This window comes from Alosa pseudoharengus, unplaced genomic scaffold (assembly GCF_046254945.1).
Source record: "Alosa pseudoharengus isolate Yale_2024_CS ecotype anadromous, Long Island Sound unplaced genomic scaffold, YU_APseudo_1.1 YU_APseudo_1.1_scf_7, whole genome shotgun sequence".
Classification (NCBI taxonomy): domain Eukaryota; kingdom Metazoa; phylum Chordata; class Actinopteri; order Clupeiformes; family Clupeidae; genus Alosa; species Alosa pseudoharengus.
This window is the reverse complement of record NW_027468859.1, coordinates 29,138,730-29,159,164: the sequence shown is the minus strand read 5'-3', so window position 1 is coordinate 29,159,164 and position 20,435 is coordinate 29,138,730. Positions and strand designations below refer to the sequence as shown.

The 20,435-nt window shown below is 41.1% G+C and overlaps 3 protein-coding genes across 4 annotated transcripts in view; 1 reads left to right on the top strand and 2 right to left on the bottom strand.

Annotated features, from left to right (window-relative positions):
* The first annotated feature begins 284 nt into the window (after positions 1-284).
* Positions 285-4,919, top strand: rd3 (retinal degeneration 3, GUCY2D regulator). The gene is made up of 2 exons (XM_076271932.1): positions 285-580; positions 4,520-4,919. Exons 1-2 carry the CDS (start codon positions 285-287, stop codon positions 4,917-4,919), a joined length of 696 nt encoding a protein of 231 aa, XP_076128047.1.
* A 1,338-nt stretch (positions 4,920-6,257) lies between these two features.
* Positions 6,258-20,435, bottom strand: part of LOC143109868 (uncharacterized) — a 46,782-nt gene continuing 32,604 nt past the window's right edge. Inside the window, exons 1-7 of one of the 2 annotated variants that reach the window (XM_076272667.1) lie at positions 10,148-10,269; positions 9,493-9,568; positions 9,240-9,404; positions 8,752-8,813; positions 8,452-8,541; positions 7,535-7,624; positions 6,258-7,030 (exon numbers count right to left, since the gene is read on the bottom strand). In XM_076272667.1, coding sequence (XP_076128782.1) covers positions 6,980-7,030; positions 7,535-7,624; positions 8,452-8,541; positions 8,752-8,813; positions 9,240-9,404; positions 9,493-9,568; positions 10,148-10,150 — 537 coding nt within the window. In that variant the 5' untranslated portion in view covers positions 10,151-10,269 and the 3' untranslated portion in view covers positions 6,258-6,979. Of the gene's footprint in view, positions 7,031-7,534; positions 7,625-8,451; positions 8,542-8,751; positions 8,814-9,239; positions 9,405-9,492; positions 9,569-10,147; positions 10,270-20,435 lie in introns of those variants that run through there. The other variant, XM_076272668.1, reaches the window with a different exon arrangement.
* LOC143110048 (trace amine-associated receptor 13c-like) lies at positions 18,275-19,201 on the bottom strand. The gene has a single exon (XM_076272881.1). It carries the CDS (start codon positions 19,025-19,027, stop codon positions 18,275-18,277), a length of 753 nt encoding a protein of 250 aa, XP_076128996.1. The 5' UTR covers positions 19,028-19,201.

Sequence of the window (20,435 nt, the reverse complement as noted above, 5' to 3'; positions counted from 1 at the left end):
CTCTCTCGCTCTCTCTCTCTTTCTGTCTCTTTATCAGAAACAGAAGTCTTCAAAAGAGACCCATTACTTGGTGATTTAAAATGTTTAATATTGGAATTAACTACAGTGACCTGACCCTGATTTTTCTCTTTCTCTAAAGCACTGGATGATAAGTCAGTAAACCTCAATCCCCACAAACCGCCCCACAAACTGACCCTCAGCCACAGACGCTCCGGACACACAGACCCCCGTCCCTACTCAGCGTCCTCCGCTGCCCGTCTGCGTCTGTGTCTCCGTCTGGGCCGATGGCGTCGTGGTTTGGCTGGGGGGGCAGCGAGCCGCAGTACCGGAGCCCCCGGCGGGAGCCCTCGGAGGTGGTGACGGACACGCTGATGCTGGAGCTCAGCTGGCAGCTGAAGGAGGCCGAGAGGTTGCAGCGCGAGCGCGACAGCGAGTACCGGCGCCTCAAGACTGGTGTGGACTACAGCTGGCTGGTCAGCACACCCCGCAGCAGCTTCGACATCAGCCCCGGCGAGCGCCACGCCCTCGAGGAACTGTGCGCCAAGGTGCCGCCGGCGCACTGTGGCGCCGTCATACTCCGGTGAGTTCCGTTTTTATTCACCTTCACATTTCTCTCGAACGTTGACTGTCATCATTCTCAAAGCACATCACAGAAAAGACTAACAAAGAGGTAAACTCTTCAAGAAGAAGTTCAGGGGCAGGTAAGGATGCTCAGTTAAGGTGGACAGTGAGAATTACGCCAAAGGTGATAATCATAGTCTTTTACATTAGGGACGTGTTCAGACAGGCACAGGAACCGTATATAGTTCACAGGTCAGAGGGACATGCATGTACACATTAGATCAGGCAAGAGACAGTCCGGGGTGGGTCTGAATGTCAAAAAGCAATTACATTCAGGTGAAGCAGAAAGACGTGTAGAACATTCTCAGGTTAAGCAAAAGACTAGACGAAGAGTACACCAAGGTTCCTCTTGTGCAGGTGAGTTTAATGAACAGTTGAGAGGATCCATTAAAGTAGAGGGCATGTGTAGGTGGTGGTTATTTCTAGGTCAAGCCATGGCCTTTTTAACAACTCTCAACCTCACCTCAACAATTAACTCTCCTGTCAGCTAATAGTGTGTCTTGCGACTGCTTTTTGAAGTTGTAGAGCTTGTTACCATCCAATGTTTTAATTGAGAATTTGCCTGGTGTGAATAGGGAGTCCTGTAAAGAAATGCTTAAAAAAAATCAAAAAAAGTTGAAAATGTAAAGAGGTAGATGGTTTAACTTCAGATTCGCAAAGGGTATAATGAGACTACATTTTATGGACATTTTTTACTATGTGTTTACATTAAAGTTATCCTGACAATCCTAAATTTTGAATTAATGCCTGTTCATCAGTCCTCCTTTCATAAATGATGTTTAATTTGCATAACAGAGCAGATGGAAATGAGTACAGCTCAATCTTTCAAAAAAGATCTTTTAGTCAAATTGTAATAAATTGTAGTAACAATTGGATGGGAGCCCTGCCATTGATGTTTTATTCTGGAGAGCCTCCCTGTCATGAAGAGGCAGCTGCAGCACTCAAAGCCATTGTATAGGTGCTACTCAAGCAAGCTGTGAAGCTGGCAGAGATTCCACGTTGCCCTCTCAACACAGCACGCTCCAAAATCAATACCGGAGCACTTGTTGCCAATTCTAGATTTGGCTGAATAGGCCGTTGCCTCATGGCTCTTCTGTTGATGTGAGTATTTAGAAAAGGACACGTTGCGAGTTGGAAGGTGAATCTAGTAAGTCCAGATGATTCCATAATACCAATGCTAATATCTGGTAATATGCCAGCACCACCCCCTAGATTTCTCACACACCAAATCCCAACTGCTTAGCAAACATTTGGGCGAAAGGCACCTCTCAGCCTGATGCGATTGGGGTTTCTGGGTGGCTCTCTGAACTAATTGGATTTAAGTCCAGGGTTGGCACCCTCCCTGCAGATGCCAGTGTGTTAGGGCTGAGCTCTAATTGAAAATCACACTTAAAGCCTCAGACCTGTGTCCCTGGCACATTGCCCTTATACCTTGGAGATGAACCGTACCAGATTCAGGAGTGGAATATATGCAATGGAACAACAAAAGCAAGTAAAGATATCACTTGCATTGTAATCAGATGATTTTATGCTAGTTGTCTTTCACAACATTTCCTACATATGAATGTAAACTCTTTATCTCAAATTTAACAATGCCAATCATAGCAAACTAGACGTAATGAAGTTTGATAGGTGATAATGAGGAAGAGTGACGAACCACTTCAGCTCATCAAAGCACCTGAATTTGAGCATTGATGAATGATAACAGTAATTTGGTTAAGGAAGATGAGACACATCGGAAAGGAGAATATGAGCTCTTTCAGAGAACTGATTCGGTCCCTTTACTCCAATGCCTTGCAAAAAAGTCAAGTTGGGTGTGATTAAAGAGTTGGAGAGAGAAAAAAGAGATAAAGTAACAATAGGTCCAGATATAAATGGCCTGAGACCCCATTTGAGATAAGCCGACAGGCAACAGCACTGTGTGAGCTTTACTTGCTACCTTAACATGTCTTCTTTCCAAGTACTTGTTGAGCAGAACATCTCTATTCAATCTCTATTACATCTCTTGTAATCAGAAGGAAAGGAAGCCAGGTTGGAGAAGGTGTGGAGAGAGAAATAGAGAGAGAGAGAGAGAGAGAGAGAGAGAGAGAGAGAGAGAGGAAAAAGAAAAACAAGCCTGGGCACAAATTGCCTGGATCTGGTCAAATGAAAGCAAAAAGCCTGTGTGGGCCCGGTCTATTGGATTCTGCTCTCACCTGGGGTGGGGGTGGGTGGATGGCTTTGGCCGAGATGGCCGTTCCCCCTACTGTGTTGTTCCCCTGTCTACTCCACCAGATTGCCTCAGGCACGGCCATTACTCCGCTGATTAGACGGACGCTCGAGAGCACCCTCTCATGACGTCAGTGGGTCAAGAGAACAAACAGAGAGCGAACAGTTGCTGTGCTGAGGTTGCTTATCATGTGAATGGTTGTCAGAGAAGAGTGGGAAGTGAAAAAACCCAGGCTGAAATCTGGAAGGCAGCTGAAGGGTCAAGGCTCTTAATAATTTTGTTTCCGTAGCTTTTTCATGTGAGTTTTTACCAGTGACCACTTGAATAGGAAAAACCTGAGTGAAGGTGCTCTTGGTCAGAAAATAAATGTATTCGTGGGCAGGGACTGGATTAAAAAGATAAAATGGGACTTGCGATGATGGAAATGGGTTTACTCACATCAGATGAATAGATTCATTTGCATCACACAAAGGACAGAAATGGCACTCACATTTCTTTTTAGCTGAAATTTAATGAATAGACCTAAAATATGCAAATGAGTTAGATGGAAATGATGATCTCTGATGTAAGACTAGAATGTTGAAAAGTATGATGCAGGGGGCCAATGCTATTAACAGCACGAAAGAGTCCTGCTTTTAAGAGCACATCAGCTGAGACCTTCAAAGGCTGCAGGTCATGCGTAAAAGGCCAAAGCCTGTGTGACTCATAGATGCCAGTGATAGGAGTTAAAATGGCTAATGGCACTAATTAATCTTTTGGATTTGCACTGATTGCTAAAAGCTTATGTCCACTGGCAGTTGAGATTTAAAAAATAGTGGTTCATTTAAGAGTCATTAATGAACTCTTGAAGAGGTAAAATACTTTAAAGTAATTTTGTTTCTGTTTGACCTGCAATACATTTTGATTCAGGCAAAGCACAAGAGAGTTGTGATCCATTGTCTAGAATAGATTGTATGGAACCTTTGCTCAAATTTTTGGCTCTTAAGCCAGTTTCCTCATTCCTTTAAAGACACACCAAGGAACTTTCCCTCTGTTGCTGCATGCTATTTGTTTATCCAGCACCGGGTTTGGAAATAACAATGTCCACAGCCAAGGTAGAATATTTTGCATGACTTATGAAAGTACGATGTATTGCGACATCAGAAGCAAGTCAAATTTGTTGTTTCTTATGTCTCATTCCATCGAACTACAGATCCGCTACCCGATCTGGCAAACTTACATAGTGCGGTTATAGCCGATAGAGGGCTGCGAAGCGAATGCAGAAGTGCCGTTCATCCTGTTACGAGTTGATGAACCACTGAAACGATTTTGGAAACATTATTTTAAGGTACAAAAAAAATTCTTTGGTGTTGCTGTAATGTATATTATTTGGGGCTTTTTGCCTTTATTTTTGATAGGACAGTGAGAGACTGACAAAAATGACTGGGAGAGAGACACTGGGTGGGATCGGAAAATTGCCCGGGTCAGACTTAAACTCGGGTCTCCGTGGGCACTTGGACCCGTATATGGTACGAGCGGCTGTAGCCTGGTGCACCACAGCGCCCCCCAGTTTCTTCATTCCTAACCACAACCATCCGTATCCACTTTTTTAAAATCTTTTTTACCTTTTTATTTTATCCTCTTTTCTCCATCTCTCATCCACTTCTCCCTCTCTCTTTCCCCTACACCTCCTCTCCATCCCTTCTTCAGGTTCCGCCAGGTTCTGGAGGAGAACGAGCCGGAGGTGCCGGAGGTGCCAGGCCTGTTCCGTTCGGTGTTGCTGGAGTCGCTGGAGCGCGTGCGCGAGGAGGAGGAGGCGCAGCGTCTCTCCCAGCAGTGGAACGGCCGCCATCGCGCCGTCAGCATGTCCCTGCTCAGCTTCCGCAGCCGTGTCCGCATCAACCCGTTCGGCAGCAGCACGCACCTCACCTCCACGGCCAACGGGGGCCCTGGCGACGCCTACGAGCCCGAGGTCAAGACTGTGTCCGAGGACGTGGAGAGGGGGCTCAGGGCAGTGCCGGGGATGAGGGCTGGAGGAACTGGACGAGCCCCCCGTGTGTGCAGCATGCCTGACTTCAGGCACCAGGGCATAAATGGCCATGTTGGGTGATGGGAGTAATATGGTGAAGAGAGAGAGAGAGAGAGAGAGAGAGAGAGAGAGAGAGAGAGAGAGAGAGAGAGAGTGAGAGAGAGAGAGTGAGAGAGAGAATGAGTGGAGGATGCAAATTGCGAATGACTGAGTTTATAAAATGGAAAATGAGTGAGAGAACAGTATGAAACTGGAATCATGAAAGTATGTACAGAAAGGTATGGAAGTACTGGAGTGTTTTGTCAGATATGTCCTTTCCTGGTTCTGGTTTGTGGGTGCAGAGAGCAATAAGGACTTTTAGTACCTCACCCCTTTTTTTATTTCTGTGGCAGTATCACAACCAACAATCCAATACATAAGCCTAACCCTAGCCATTAACACATCTACTAATAATTACGTTGAAGAGCTATGACAAACTTTTCAAGAGATTATAAGGTAATTACAGGTTTTGCAGGAATGAAAATATGTCAATATTACATTGGATTGTGTAACCACATAGTGGGTGTAGGATGTGAATCTAGGTCTTCAGCTGCAAAGTTGTTGAAGTCAAGATTGTGTCATTGACCACAGTAAGTCAGGCCAATCCATCAACCAGCGTTACTGACAGAACTGTGCAATTTGTGAAGGCCAGGAGACTGAGGCAATTTACTCTGCAGTTAGACCTTCTTCACAACCAGAGATTCAGTCTCCACATAATAATTTTCAGGTCTTACGTAAATGTTTTCTTGTCAGAAATGTTTCTGTAGCTCAACTGGTTCCAAGGTGCTATCTACTTCAAGGTCATCTCATTCAAGGGTGCATGCATGCATAATGAAGAATTATTCAATGGTAACACTTCAGATAAAAGCATGTACTGCATAGCATCAGTTAAATGAAATGTTGGGATTTATAATGTCTGCTTATTGTTTCAGACTTGAGGAAACCTTCTAATTTGTGCAAAATGTTGCCTACATGCTTGCAGTATGTAACAATAGAATGCTGTGCTTCTTCTTGTCATACATTTGTGTTTGCCTTTCCGGCACTAACGTGTGAGATTTGAAGTGTCTGGGAACTAATCTGTCCTTAATCATTCCCACTCCTCTCAGAAGTGCTTGGAGAGCAATTTAATATGTCCTCTGGAGATATTGGTTTCTTTCAATTTTACATGAGTTTTTTTTTCCAGAAAGTAAACATTTGAAAACTTGACAATTTGTTCAAGCCATGCTTTGTCCTCAGAACAATATAACTTTGTTCCTAATTCTAAAGATATTGAAATTGTGGACTGAAACTGTGTTCCTGGGACTTCATGCTGCAGAGGTCTGCGTTATCAGTAATAACACACACCATGTACTGTAAATTAATAAAATAATTGTACACACGTGTGGAAGATGGTTTATTGTGCTGTCCGATTTACACAACCATTTCCAACCGGTGCTGAAGAGTCCATAGTCAACTTGTATATGGTCCTATAAACAGTGGTGTGTTGACCACAGCGGCACCTGTACGGATCGGATTTCACACCAGCTGGACCAGGAAGCCTAGTATCACAATATGGTTTTTAAAAAAAAATGTTGCACCATTTACAACTCCCCGTTTTGGGCTCATGAGTCTGTGACAGATCCACTTTCACAACAGCATGTTCAATCCACAATAGGAATGGTTTTCAAATAAAAAATATATTTAATTCTATTACACGTACAGGAACTCTGTTATCCTCTAAAGCAATAATAAAAACAGACTAACAAAAGGTTTTTCATTTTTAAACAACCGGCTGTTGCATATAACCTTTGGGGAAATTCCCATTGAAAAGGACGCACATTTTATACCCTGACAAGTCTAATACATAAGAACTGTGTTCTTTTGTTTCAGAGAGAGACATAGTTCACAGCACCTCAGCTGCTACGGCCCCACCATGCACGTAGTAGAGACAGGCATCCAAGACTCCAATGCTTTTTGTGACACTTTTTCGCTAATCACACACAGAATGCCAATGGAACGATGGCCTTTCCCTGAGTATTTTTGCGATTGGTCACAAGGGGGAGGATCCTGCCCACAGGCACAAAGAGGAGGATTTCTGGGAGCGAAGCCCACATCTTTGCCTGTTATAATGTGGAATTGAGGAACTCGAGCAGCTCGGCACGATTCTTGTCCATCTGTTGGAGAAAAACCACGAAAGGTTGCAGGGGTGACTATAATGCACAAGGAAACAGTGCCCCTGCCTACAGTGCTGAAGCAGCACAAAGTGTATGGCTCAGTCCAGACCATCTCATTGCCTTCCCGTTTATAGAGCTAGTGACTTGTGACTGCGTGAACACCAGAGGTTTTTTTTAAGCACACACAGTGGATGTCCAGCTACAGGACTGTGAAGAACTCTCACCCCATTAACACCAAGAACGATAACGATAAACAAATATCGTTCTCGTTAATATGAATGACGACGTTCACACATAGACTATAACGATAACGACATGAAGAATGAGATCATTGGGGATCACTTTCAGAGCGATTTATTGTTGTTCAGTGTGAACGCTTTTATCGTTATGGTTATAGTCATCATTGTCGTTATCGTTCTTGGTGTGAATGACCCTTAATTCAACAAAAAATATGCTGGATTAGAATGACTGAGCAAAACAGAGAGCGGATGAATGAATACTTACCTGCTTGTCTTTCTTTGACTTCTTCACTTTCATTTTGATCTTCCTCCCTGAGATCATGCTGAATTTGCCCTTCTTTTTCCCTTTTAGGTACTAGAAAGCAAACAGATAAGAACATTAAAATAGAGCACACACCACAGACTTAAAGGAGCATTCCAGTTATTTTTCACATACTGTGATGTCTGTTTCTTGAGGTCACCAAGTACTGTTGGTATGGGGGGAAAAAACGGTAGGTAGAACCGATTGTTTTTTTTTTCCTGTGCCGACAGTACTCGGTGTCCTCGAGAAACAGAGATCTAAGTGAAAAATGGCCCGATGCTTTTTCTCTACGAAACTCCCCCTCGCTCGGTCTGAAGCTCTTTTCCTTTTCTTTGCATCTTCCGTCAAGGGTTTTCGCTGCTTCTTCGCCGGCTCTGCCATTATACACACGTTTGCAACAATTGCTAGCGTTTTGTTAGCCTGCCTCTGTGCTGTGGATGCAGGATGTAAACTGATCCTGCTTCGGTCGGCGGGTACGATACACTGAACTTGCAAGCGGGATATTCTTCCTACAGGCAGTAGGGGCGGGTGAGAGAGTCTTCATTCGCCCTGTAATGAGTCATTTAACCATTTACCGACTTACGAAGATGAGTAATTAACACGAAAACGTTGCCTGGTGTCCCTTTAACAGAAGTATACAGTATATATACTCTTTTGATCCTGTGAGGGAAATTTGGAGTAGCTGACTAGAAACAGTAGAACTGGAGTAGAAACAAAGAGTAGCTGACTCAAATAAAGTCTGCTGTATAGTAATAATATTAAATAACAATAATAATATTCATTTTGCACACTTGCATTCATAGAGGCCATGTGTAACTGTTCTTCCTCAGTGTATTGGCATAATGAGAGATCCCAATCAGGGAAAAAAAGGATCATCAAACCTTTGAGATCTGCACAGGTCCAGAAGGTTCCTCCTCTACTTTGGATTTTTTGTCCTTTTTTCTTTTGTTCTTTTTCTCCTTCTTCCCCTTCTATGGAGAAACACAAATTCAAAATGTCTTCTAAATAACACACCCCTCATTCAAATGTCACTCAGCAACCGTATGACAGTGACGGATGACATCAGAAGAATGTGCAGTGGTCTCTTAATTTTTTCCAGAGCTGTATTACATGCACCTTCATATTCAGGTTCTTTAAAATGATTATAATTTAGTGTAAAAAGAGTAGAGACATGAATGAACCTTTTTGTTGTGCTTCTCCTTTTTCACTTTCTTTGGGGCCTTCCTTGACTTGCTGTGAGAATCTGGAAGGGACAAGCAATTGACATGACCACTTTCAAGATGCTTATTTTCCCTGACTATGCTCTCAACCCCTCTACTTCTGACCACTATTAGTAAAAAATGCATATTGTGATATTTAATACATTTTTGTAGCCATACATTGGTACCATCAAATCCCATTTGGATCAGATAAATTCCATTGCATTTTCTTTATAAACATATTCTAACAGTGTTAAGTAAGTAAAGTGAGCTTGAGTAATGGTTTTGTGGCAAACCCATCATTGTGTGTCTGGCTGTGATAAGAGTCACCGAAGAGCTCCCTAATCATCAACCAGTCTCCCATGAAGAACCTTAACGTTACTATACTAGAGTTCAGCTGACTAGACTAGACTAACATACTAGATATTTATTTATTTATTTAATTGTAAAAATCTTGATTGGGAACGTGCCTCTGCTGCTAGAACTGCTACTTCTGCTGCGGGAGGAAGAGCGAGATGAGGAAGACGACGATGAAGAAGACGAGGATGACGAATCGGACGACGAGGAAGATGATGATGAGGATGAACTTGATGACGATTTGCTTCGACTGCGTTTCCGCTTGTGGCGGTCTCCCCCTGTCGAACATTGAATGGCATGTTAAAACACAGCTTTCAAACTCAGCAAGAAGGTAAATTGTATAGGTGCAACGTTAAATTCACTCGCCACTACTCGTGGACCGCCTTCGTTCATCTGTTCGACTACTTGACTCGCTTCTCCTTGCCTTGGAATCCTTTGATGACTTGAGTGAAAGCGGAGCATAGATGTCATGAACGTTAGGTGAAGTGACCAATGCAAAAAACATCAACTCTCAACAACCTAACGTTAGGCCTATCTACATTCGTTAGCTACTTGGTGGCCTTACTTACAATTTACTTGTTACCAGCCAAACGCCAAACCAAACGCATCAGGTCACACTGCACGTACGCTTAAAGTGGCATGATTAACGCGACGCGATCGTTAACTAGTTAGCCTATGTTTTGATAGCTAGCTTCTACGGACTGTTATTTAAAAGAATAATGCTAACATGCTACATCTAAATAAGTTGATAGCAGTTAAAATGTCCATCTCTTTATTCTTACTCTTCCTTTCCAATAACGCACGTTTCCACATTTTAGCATTTGAGTGCAAAAACCCAAGGCTGCATCATGAATGGAAATTCGTTCATTAAGTTACTTTAAAGAGAGGAAAAAGAAAAGAGACGTAGAACAGCTAAGAGTTTCTAACAGCTAAGTTAACCTAGCAAGCTATCAACACCTATGTTATTAGCTACACTGCCACTAATCTAGCTGCAGAGCGGTACATAAAATACACATCTTACCATGGTGAAGCGTTAATTAGTTTAAACGCAGTGGGGTGCGACAATCATATAAGAATCTACATTGGATTAGTTAAAGTTGGGATATTAGCAGACTGTGTCAGAGGGTTCTGTTAACAACAGTATTCTTTGGGAAGTCAGCGACAATAATGGCTGCTATAGTCCCCCTCCCTCCTTCAAAATATCAGCGTTTCCCTCATACCTGTGGAATGATCCCTTTCATTTTACCTTTCATGTCTTTATGATTTATACCATACACAACAATTAGCATACAGGTCAAATTGAATGATCTGAACTGTGTCATCCTACCTAAAAACCAATATAAGAACATCTGGTCATCCTAGTCAAAGAATATCGCTCTGTTTCATAAAGTGAGAACACTTAGGCTAGTAGTTGAGCGTAATCTCAAATTTTAGAAGAAATATAAAGTAGCCTGGTTTATAAGAAATAAATGATTATTATTATTAATATTATACCTAACCTTTCACGTAAAAGTCAATAAAAAGTGACATAATGCTCCATGCTCCAAGTGATATATTCCCTCGATCAGCCAGTCTATTTAGTGAATGTTGCAATAGGGCTGAGGCAAACTCATATGGGAAAACTAAACTGTAGCCTATAGACTTTTATGGACGTTTTCAACTCTATAGTAGCCTATTATTGCCATATAATGTCGCTAGCTTCACATAAAGACGATAGGTCCGAAACCATATTGTGCTTTATCGCCATCTATTGGCCTGGAGTCTAGTAATTGGCCCCTCGACAACATGGCTTTGAGAGGGAATGACAGAAACACTTTTTGCCTATTATGGGAACTCCTCCTGCCTCTCCACCTTGCAAGGCTAATGAAAATACATTGAATCATCTCAGGGTAGCAAGAGTTACCATTCATTTGATCTCCATCAGAATTATTTCCCTCATAAAATACAATAGCCTATCTGTAAAGCTGTGATCCCTGTGTAGACCTAATGCTTGCACTGCAAGGGACAGGAAAGCCCTACAAAGGGTGGTTAAAGTAGAACAGAAATGGGTGCCTTTTCCACTTTTAAATCAGATTTGCCCACCTCAGGCATACTTTTTTCTCCCACATTTAAATATAATGGATTGAAGTAAAACTAGATGTACCGCATAGCGGTACAAAATATGACCGCCGCTCAGTCCTGTACATCCATTCCGCGAAAATAAATCATATTAATGAATTTGTCTCCATCTTCTACTCCATCCCCCACTCTTGAAACTTTTGTGTATGCTTGTTTGGCACACAAAGTAGCCTACTGGCGCTGCAAAGGTGAATAGATTTGTTTCTGGGCCAAAACATTTGTAGCATTGTTATAAAACCTTTAAAATCTCTAAACAATCACAAGTAGGGCAGTTCATCACAGTCCTTCCATTGCACTGATGAAAGGTACACCTGTAGGCTACATTGTATTTGGGAAAAGCAGAAGGTAGCAACATAATGTATTCATTTATTTATTATTAAACAAAACAATCCCTGTCAATTCCATGCAGTTTTCAACAGTATCAAGAAGAGAGGTCATGTCACGGATTTTTGTGAATGTTTCTTCTACATTCAAGTTTAGTCATGTAGTTCATATGATATTCAGCTTTATTGTCAATGCACAAATGAAATACCAGTAGTCTAAAACAAAATGCCGTTTTACCCAGTGGAGCAAATAACTGACATGTCCAAAAGGGCCTTCATGAAATGCGTTGCGAGACTGTTCATACACATTTTAACGGGCAAAGTTAAAGAGCTACTGTCCGTTATTGTTTGTGCAAATAATATGCTGATTCATGTTCCCTTGCATTTTGCAACTATGAGGTCCATGGTTAGTCTCAGCTCAATCTTTTGACGCAATCTTTTGATTTTCACCCAGCCTAGTCCATGCTAGGCGCCCGATAGAAATATTGTTTAATTTTGCGATTGAGATATCCACGCACTGGCGCCCCCCCCCCCCCCCTGCGACGTGTTCGCCCCCCGGTTTCAGAGCTATTGTAAATGCAAAAATGCATAGAGGGAGTTATGACAAAACTGTGACTGTTAACAAACATAAGGTAGGCCCTATGCTAGGCCTATTACAGAACACAAATTGTCACTAGCCTATGCTGGCGACCCAAATAAAATCTCCTTTGGAACCAATGGCTTACACCTTACAGTATCAAGCTGCCACCTCTTGGCGAAAAGTTATGCATATCAGTAGTAATACATTTCAAGTAGCTGTGTGAATCACCGAAAGGGCGAATGAAGTGGACACTTCTAAATGGAACACAACCCACTGTACAGTAGCTCAAGGTCTGTGGCTAAAGCAGCCATAATGAAAGCGTTATCATTGTTTGGATACTTCACACACACGTGTTTTTTAATCGCATATATACTACAACTACCAAGCTGGAATTCATCGCAAAGAATGATTTTTGTAGCACGTGCAACAAATATGTGTAGGTACAGCCCTGCCCTGAATACATCTCAACGTGCGCTCTAAAACATCTGGTTTAAATGGAGATGTAGATCATTACGGGTGCGTTAATAAATCTACATTGCGGCGAGTTGACACAAATTATTCACTTTGACGAATTTATGTAGTTTCAGTTCAGGAAGTAGATGACGGGAAAAAAAAAAAAAAAAAAAAAAAAAAAAACTTTGACAATCCCTATATGACCGCTTCGCTAGCTTCGCTAGCGGCGGTCATAATAAATGTGACAGTGTGGTAAATCTCATGATAAATGCTCTTATCCAATAATGGTCAAATTTGCTTAGCAATGATTATGCTAAAACTATAATGAAAAACAGTTATTCCTGTCTAATTTGTGTGACGAGGTGGTAGGATTAAGCTTGACGGACCCCCTCATAGTAATGAAAAAACAACAATAAACAACAACAAATAAACAATGTAAAAGAATGTCATCATTTTTCCGCTTAGTTTCTTGGGTGCTCTGGCAGACATTATTAAAATTTGTCTTTGTGATTTCATTTCAAGTAACATGCAGTGCCCTCCAGAATTATCGGCACCTCTGCTAAAGTTGACTAAAAACAGGTATAAAAAAGAATCTGTTGATGATTTATTGTAATACAATAACAACAATGAGGAAAAATCCAACCTTGAAGGGAAGCAAATGTATTTTGAGAAAAAGGTAAATCTGATAAATAAATAATAATAATACAATAAGAAATATTTTTTTAACAAAAACACATTGCTCACAATTATTGACACCCCAAGAAAAATCTTATGTACAAAATGTAACAGAAGCATTTTCCCCATCTAATTTCAACTTCTTTAAGTTAATTTAAGTTCTTTCATCTTGCAGTCGCAATAAACAATGGATCAGAGAAATGTTCCTGTTTCTATATTCTGTTTATGTAAGCTGTATTTGTGAATAGCCTGCACAATGCAAATAAATAAAAGATAAACTATGTTGCATTTCCATACTCATAAAAAAAATAACATTGTGAGACACTTATCTATAATCCCAGAAAGATGTTCTTTGATTTGTTAATTTTATATATAAGTATATATACTCTTTTGATCCCGTGAGGGAAATTTGGTCTCTGCATAACACTACAATGTGTGTCTCAACTAGTGGTAAGTTTGACCACCAAGTCGAAAGAGTCCATAATCAGACCCATAGTCAGTCCATAATCAGTTAACCCGGCAACAACATCACTGTTAGTCTACGTTATTTACATCCGCAAGACTTTGTCTCATCGTGTGTTACTAGTTTATAACCTTTGATTTTAGCTACTGCTGTCAATGTCAACCCGTTAATGCACGTGATAATTCAACGTGGGTTCTCAAAATTGTCATGCATCCACTTTCCCAGTATCTATGACTATCCAATTTTGGTCGACATGTCAAATCAAACTAGGATATCTATTCGGTGTCAAGCTGGGTGATGGGGGTAAAAGTAAAAGTACAGTTACATGACTGGAATTCTACTCAATCACAATAAGTAAAAGTACTATTTTCAAACAAACCCTACTCAGAGTAGGCTAGACGTTTGATGATGTCAAAGCACATCACTATGAAGCTTGTGCATGAGATGTAATTGTATATATTCCAGTTAAATGTTCCGGTTTCATTGGGTGGTAGATGGGTGGTAGAATTCAATCATTTGCTGGTAGATGAACCAACAAGCTGAGGCCAGCACAGGAGTTTGTGTCCTCAAGAAATGAACATGTTGCTTGTTCACTCGTGTTTGAGGTTATTTCCTAATAGGAGATTTATAATTCCTACGGTCCTGAAGGCCTGTGCAGAACAGCTATGTGGGATTCTACAGTGCCTATTCAACACCAGCCTGTGTCAGATGAAGGTTCCAGTGCTGTGGAAAACATCATGCCTTATTCCAGAACCCAAGAATTCTTCTCCATCAGTCCTCAATGATTACAGACCAGTGGCATTAACATCACACTGCATGAAAGTGTTGGAGAGATTGGTGTTGGCACACCTCAGACCTCAGGTGACCACCTCAATGGACCCACTGCAATTTGCCTACCAACGTGAGGTTGGTGTTGAAGATGCCATCATCTACCTGCTTCAGCGAGCCCACAACCACCTGGATGAAGCTGGTAGTGCAGTGAGAATAATGTTCTTCGACTTCTCCAGTGCCTTCAACATCATACAACCTGTTTTGCTAAGAGAGAAGCTACAAAGGATGCAGGTGGAGACATCCATAACATCATGGATTGTTGATTACCTGGCGGAAAGACCACAGTTTGTACGGATGGGAGGATGTGTGTCCGAGAAGGTGGTTAGCAGCACAGGAGCACCGCAGGGGACTGTACTCTCTCCTTTCCTCTTCACATCATACATTATACAGCTCAGACTTTCAGTACAACTCTGCAACCTGTCATCTGCAGAAATACTCTGATGACTCTGCAGTTGTAGGGTGTGTGAAGGATGGGGAGGAGACTGAGTATAGAGAACTGGTGAACAGCTTTGTGGCGTGGTGTGGAAACAACCACCTACTCTTAAATGTGGCCAAGACCAAAGAGATGGTAGTGGACTTTAGGAGGGCTAGGACAAAGTTGAACACTGTCTCCATCATGGGGGATGAGGTGGAGGTAGTGGAAAACTACACATATCTGGGTGTACATCTGGATAACAAACTGGACTGGAAGTGCAACACTGAGGCTGTTTATAGGAAGGGACAGAGCAGGCTATACTTCTTGAGGAAGCTTAGGTCTTTTAATGTGTGCAGCAGGATGTTAAACATGTTTTACCAGTCTGCTGTTTCTAGTACCATTTTCTTTGCAGCCATTTGCTGGGGTACCAGTATCAGAGCAAATGACACCAAAAAACTCAACAAGTTGATTAAAAGAGCTAGCTCTGTAATTGGAAGTACACTTGAACCCCTAGAGTTAGTTGTTGAGAGAAGGATGTTGCAAAAGCTCCTTAACATTATGGACAACACCTCACATCCACTGAATGAACTACTGGTCAAACAACAGATTTTTCAGCTGGAGGTTGCTCCAACTTCGCTGTAGCAAGGAGCGTTATAGAAAATCATTCCTGCCCACTACCATAACTATTTACAACAACTCCCCTTTGTGCCATGAGAGAAAATCTTATGCTGAGAGTCAATGCAGTTTACAACCTCTTTAACAGAGACTATATCCAATTGTATTTCTTTTTTTAACTTGTATTTTTTATGTGTGATATATGTTTATATTATTAATTACTGCTGTAACACCATAATTTCCCTTTGGGGATGAATAAAGTAATCTATCTATCTATCTATCTATCTATATAAAGGTACTTTAATACAGTAACTATATGTACTTCATTATCCACCACTTTGTGAGTGAGTGAGTAGCCTAGATTGTGTATGGCAAAACATAATTTGGCATTAAAGATCAGGGACTGAAAACAGAATGATTTTAATTTAGGTTCGTTCTGAGCAAAAACATTATTTGATATCATAATATTATAATATAATACCTATATAATATTAGGTATTAAAAAATGCTTGATAGCCTAACTTTAGGCACAGAAAATGTCCTTGCTTTAAGCCTGCAATAGCCTAACCTACTGTATGTATGGTGCTACCAACTGCATGACAGGCCATAAATATTTGCCTAGTGTCTCTGGTAGCCTATTTTATTTCACAAATTGTTTCAGTAATTTAGACTACATACTTGGAAAAGTTAGATAGTGTTGGATATTCTTTTTATCAACTAGTAGTTCTAGCCATTTATACAGGGGAGATACCGATTCATAACATTTGACAAAATTCATCCTATAAGGGGTCTGGGGAACACTGTGTGGGCAGGTGACTTTCCAAGCCTATGGAGTTTTGAATAATATTCAAACAAAGGTTAATCGGAACGATAAATATCGTTATTAACCAGTTATCTAAAATTGAAAATAACGTTTTCACTCCGGAAGAACTGAAATTGGTTTTGCTCCCGTTTTCAGTTACGTCCATCCAAAAACTGTGTTTGTTTTCATTTTCATTCTTTGAACCATTTCTAATCCCTGCTAAAGATATTTGGCCTTTAATTGTAATGGGGTTGAAGTAAAAACCTTCCAAAGAATGAAATAATTGAATTAGATACCCATACCCAGTACTTAGTTACTGTCCACCAGTGTGTGTGTTTGCATGTTTATTATTGAGGTGGTAGAGTAAGAATTACATTCTTGTTATGTACATTTTAAATAGTTGTATTATAATAAATCCAAAAATGATTATTTAAGGAGTCTTTATAGAATCAGATGGAAATGTTTTGACAGTCACAGTCATAGTTATCATTGCAACAATTCTGCATTAGAATCTTGTTTCAATCCAGATAACCTAATTCTACTGATGGCTTATTTTCTATGACTAAATGTGTCCATATTCCCTCAAAACTCACTAGAAGACATCATTTGAGGGGTCATGTTTTAAAAAATGTCTCCGGGGGAGCATACCCCCAAATCCTCAGAATCTTGTTTCAATCCAGATAACCTAAATCTATTGATGGCTTATTTTATAAATGTGTCCATATTCCCTCAAAACTCACTAGAAGACATCATTTGGGGGGTAATTTTTTAACATACCTCCAAACCCCCCTAGAATTTCTTTTTGACACTGTATAATTTAAGCACAGACTACACAGACTGTATAGTGATTACACAGAAAAAGAAATTCACATATAATATATATACCCACACCATCCAAAACACCAGCTACATCTCCGATTTGCCTCCCACCTCGTGTAATGTAGTGTAGAGAACAAAACATATTTCAATTCAATTTCAATTTAATTGTACTTATAGAGCAGCAAAACATTACACATGTCTCGTATCGCTTTACAGAGTGTTAGACAATCAGAGAAAAGAAAAGAGAAGAAAAGAAAAGAAGGCCCATGGGTAACAGGAAGAGAGATACATAGTTAGAAACCTCAAGCAGATCAACGACTCAAGGGCCTGACCCATCTGCCTAGGGTCAGATACAGGACAGTAAGGTCTTTATACATGACAAATGCATATGTTAGTCAGGTGATATTGAATAAAATCCGTAGAATTTTAAGTTTTGAATAATGTCCATGGCCCCCCTCCTGGAACCTCATGCCACCCCTTCGCCACCCCAGGAAAAAATCTCTAGAACCGCCACTGGAGGGCGGGCGCGGGACTGAAAAATCAGTCCCGCTCAGACCTCTAGTGTACACATAGACACACACCAGCGTTGAGCTCATTAGGAACACACACTGGAGTAGTGCAGTCTTTGATCCAGCGCCCGGGGAGCATTTGGGGGTTGGCTATCTTAAACAAGTGCACTTCATCCGTGGATGTGGAAGAGTGCTGCCCCATACACATTTTCTCTACCAGTCAAGGATCAAACCGGCCATCTTTGGTTAGGTATTCCCTAGATTCCCTGAACAGTAGGCCACGGTCTGTTATTGATGTGATCAGACATAACCATGTTTGTCCAAGCGATTTACAATGACATCAATAAACATTACATTAAAATGAACAGTTTAGGCTATAGTAAAATCAAAGCCTAAGAATACCTAAATTATTAGTGATTAGAATTTAACAGAATAATAACCATAAACATACGAACCAAACAACAAACCGCAACTGTAAGGAAAAACTGAAAGAAAAAAAGTTTTGACTGACATGCATGTGTGACTGTGTTGATTGAAGGCTTGAATCACTTCACCTGCATGAGAGAAGACTCGGGGCTACATATACGACACCTTACAATTATTGTCATGCTCTTTTGAAACCACGGGTAGAACAAAGCATAAATAATTGGATTGAATAAAGAATTCAAGTAAAATAGTGTTGTCATATATTTCAACACATCATTAAAAATCTGTCTTTGGATACTCTCAACCATAAAGCTGCATATATGAGCGGGCACCAAGCTTAACAAAAAGACAGACACCAGTATACCAAGCACTTTTGCAGCTTTTCTCTCAGATCGTTTGGGCACATCACTCTTATTGGCATCTGGATTGCTATTAGCCACCCTGGTGATGGCATTGGCATGTCTCTTGGCAATGGCAAAGACTTTGAGGTACAGTACTAACATAATGGAGCATGGCAATACAAACACAACCACAAGATCCACAAAGGACCATATCTCATTCACCATAATGAGGCACTCGCTTGGGCAAAGTGTTAGAGCATGAGTGAAAAAACCATTGCAGTACAGAAGAGCAACGTTGTACCCCAGAGAAAACATCCAGTTCAGAAATACTACAAAGATAATGAGGTTCACGGTGATTTTCTTTGAATAGAAAAAGGGATTGCTCAGAGCCAGGTATCGGTCCACTGCAATGAGAGCCACATTATGAACAGACGCACATCCCAAATAGAATGACATGAAATTGAAAAAAACACAAATGGTTGTCCCAAAAAACCAGCATGACTCTATCAGCCAGATGAATTGCAGTGGCATCACAAATATTCCTACAAAAATATCTGCCACAGCTAAAGAGAGGAGAAGCACATTAGTTGGTGTGTGAAGTTGTTTGAAGTGACACACCGATGTAATGACAAGCAAATTGCCACAAACAGTTATTATAACAACAAGTATTACAGACACATACTCAGCCACATATGCTGTTGTAACTGTTTTCCCAAAGCACAAAACACAATTGTCCAGAAGGCTGTAATTGCTAAATCTGTTGGTTCCTAGGTATTTTGGCTCAGTGAAGAGCTCCCTAGAAATCGAATATGAAACCAATGACATGATCGGACACCAGTGGAACAGGCCAGTGATGGTATTAAGCTACTCTTTTATACACACCAGTTTCCTACCCCCACCCCCTGTTTCCTATACCCACCCCCTGTTTCAGTTTTTTTCTTTTTAGCACTAATGCACGTCAGAGTCCTGCAGAGTTTGGGTACCCACATGCAATTGTTTGTGTAGTCATCTACTTCCTGAATAGACCTCTCCAGAATAAGTCCCACCTCCGTAACTTCCGTATCCATCCAACTTCCGGTCGTCAAATGTCTGTGGAAAATAACATGGCGTTTCGAAAGATCGTACCTGTCAAACTCTGTAGGTGACAAAGGAGAACAAGCTGGTGGGCCGATTGGCCTACACACTTCTGCCATCTAGTTTCCACTGGATTTTTTGATTGTCGGTGCCGTTTAAGTAGTAAACGATTATTAATGCTAACCGGGAGCTAGTTCCGATGTACGCAGGTGGAGGAGGGCGTTAGATCTTGCTAACAACCAACCAGTCACAACCTAATGTGATGGTCATTTTCACGTGTGATTCATGCGTGGTTTCAGTGGTCTATATGTAGTGGGTAGGGTGGTTAAGACAGGAAGCGCAGCTTGAAGGCCGTCCCACTGACGCTGATTATTTGGATCAGGTGGCACCAGTAGCGTTTCCTTTTAAATGTAGTGAGATGCGGACAGGAGAACAATAGTGCGGTGAGCGCTGAAGAGTGAGCTTTGTGGAATAAGCTGTGCAAACAGGAAAACGTGAGTCTTACATCTATTGGTCTTTAACACTAAACTTGTTTCCATCGAGTAGCACTTAACACGGTTCATTGTTTGTTTGTAGCTCGGCCTGGTGTCTGTGCGTATGGTGACCAGTAAATGGTACATGCAGTTTCAAGTCTACTTTGTTCGCATAATAGCGAGTAGTGAATCCACACTGGTTTGCAGCAACGTAAGTTTACTTGCTCCCTTTTTCCTTCAGACGTAACACGTAGTGTTTATAGCTCTGACCGTTTCCTGTCTTGATATTGTCTATGGGCAGAAGCAACGCTGATGCTGGCGAGAGTGTGCACAGCTATTAGTCATCCACACTGGTATAACTTCATTGGTTCGTCCTAATTCATCTTGGCTGG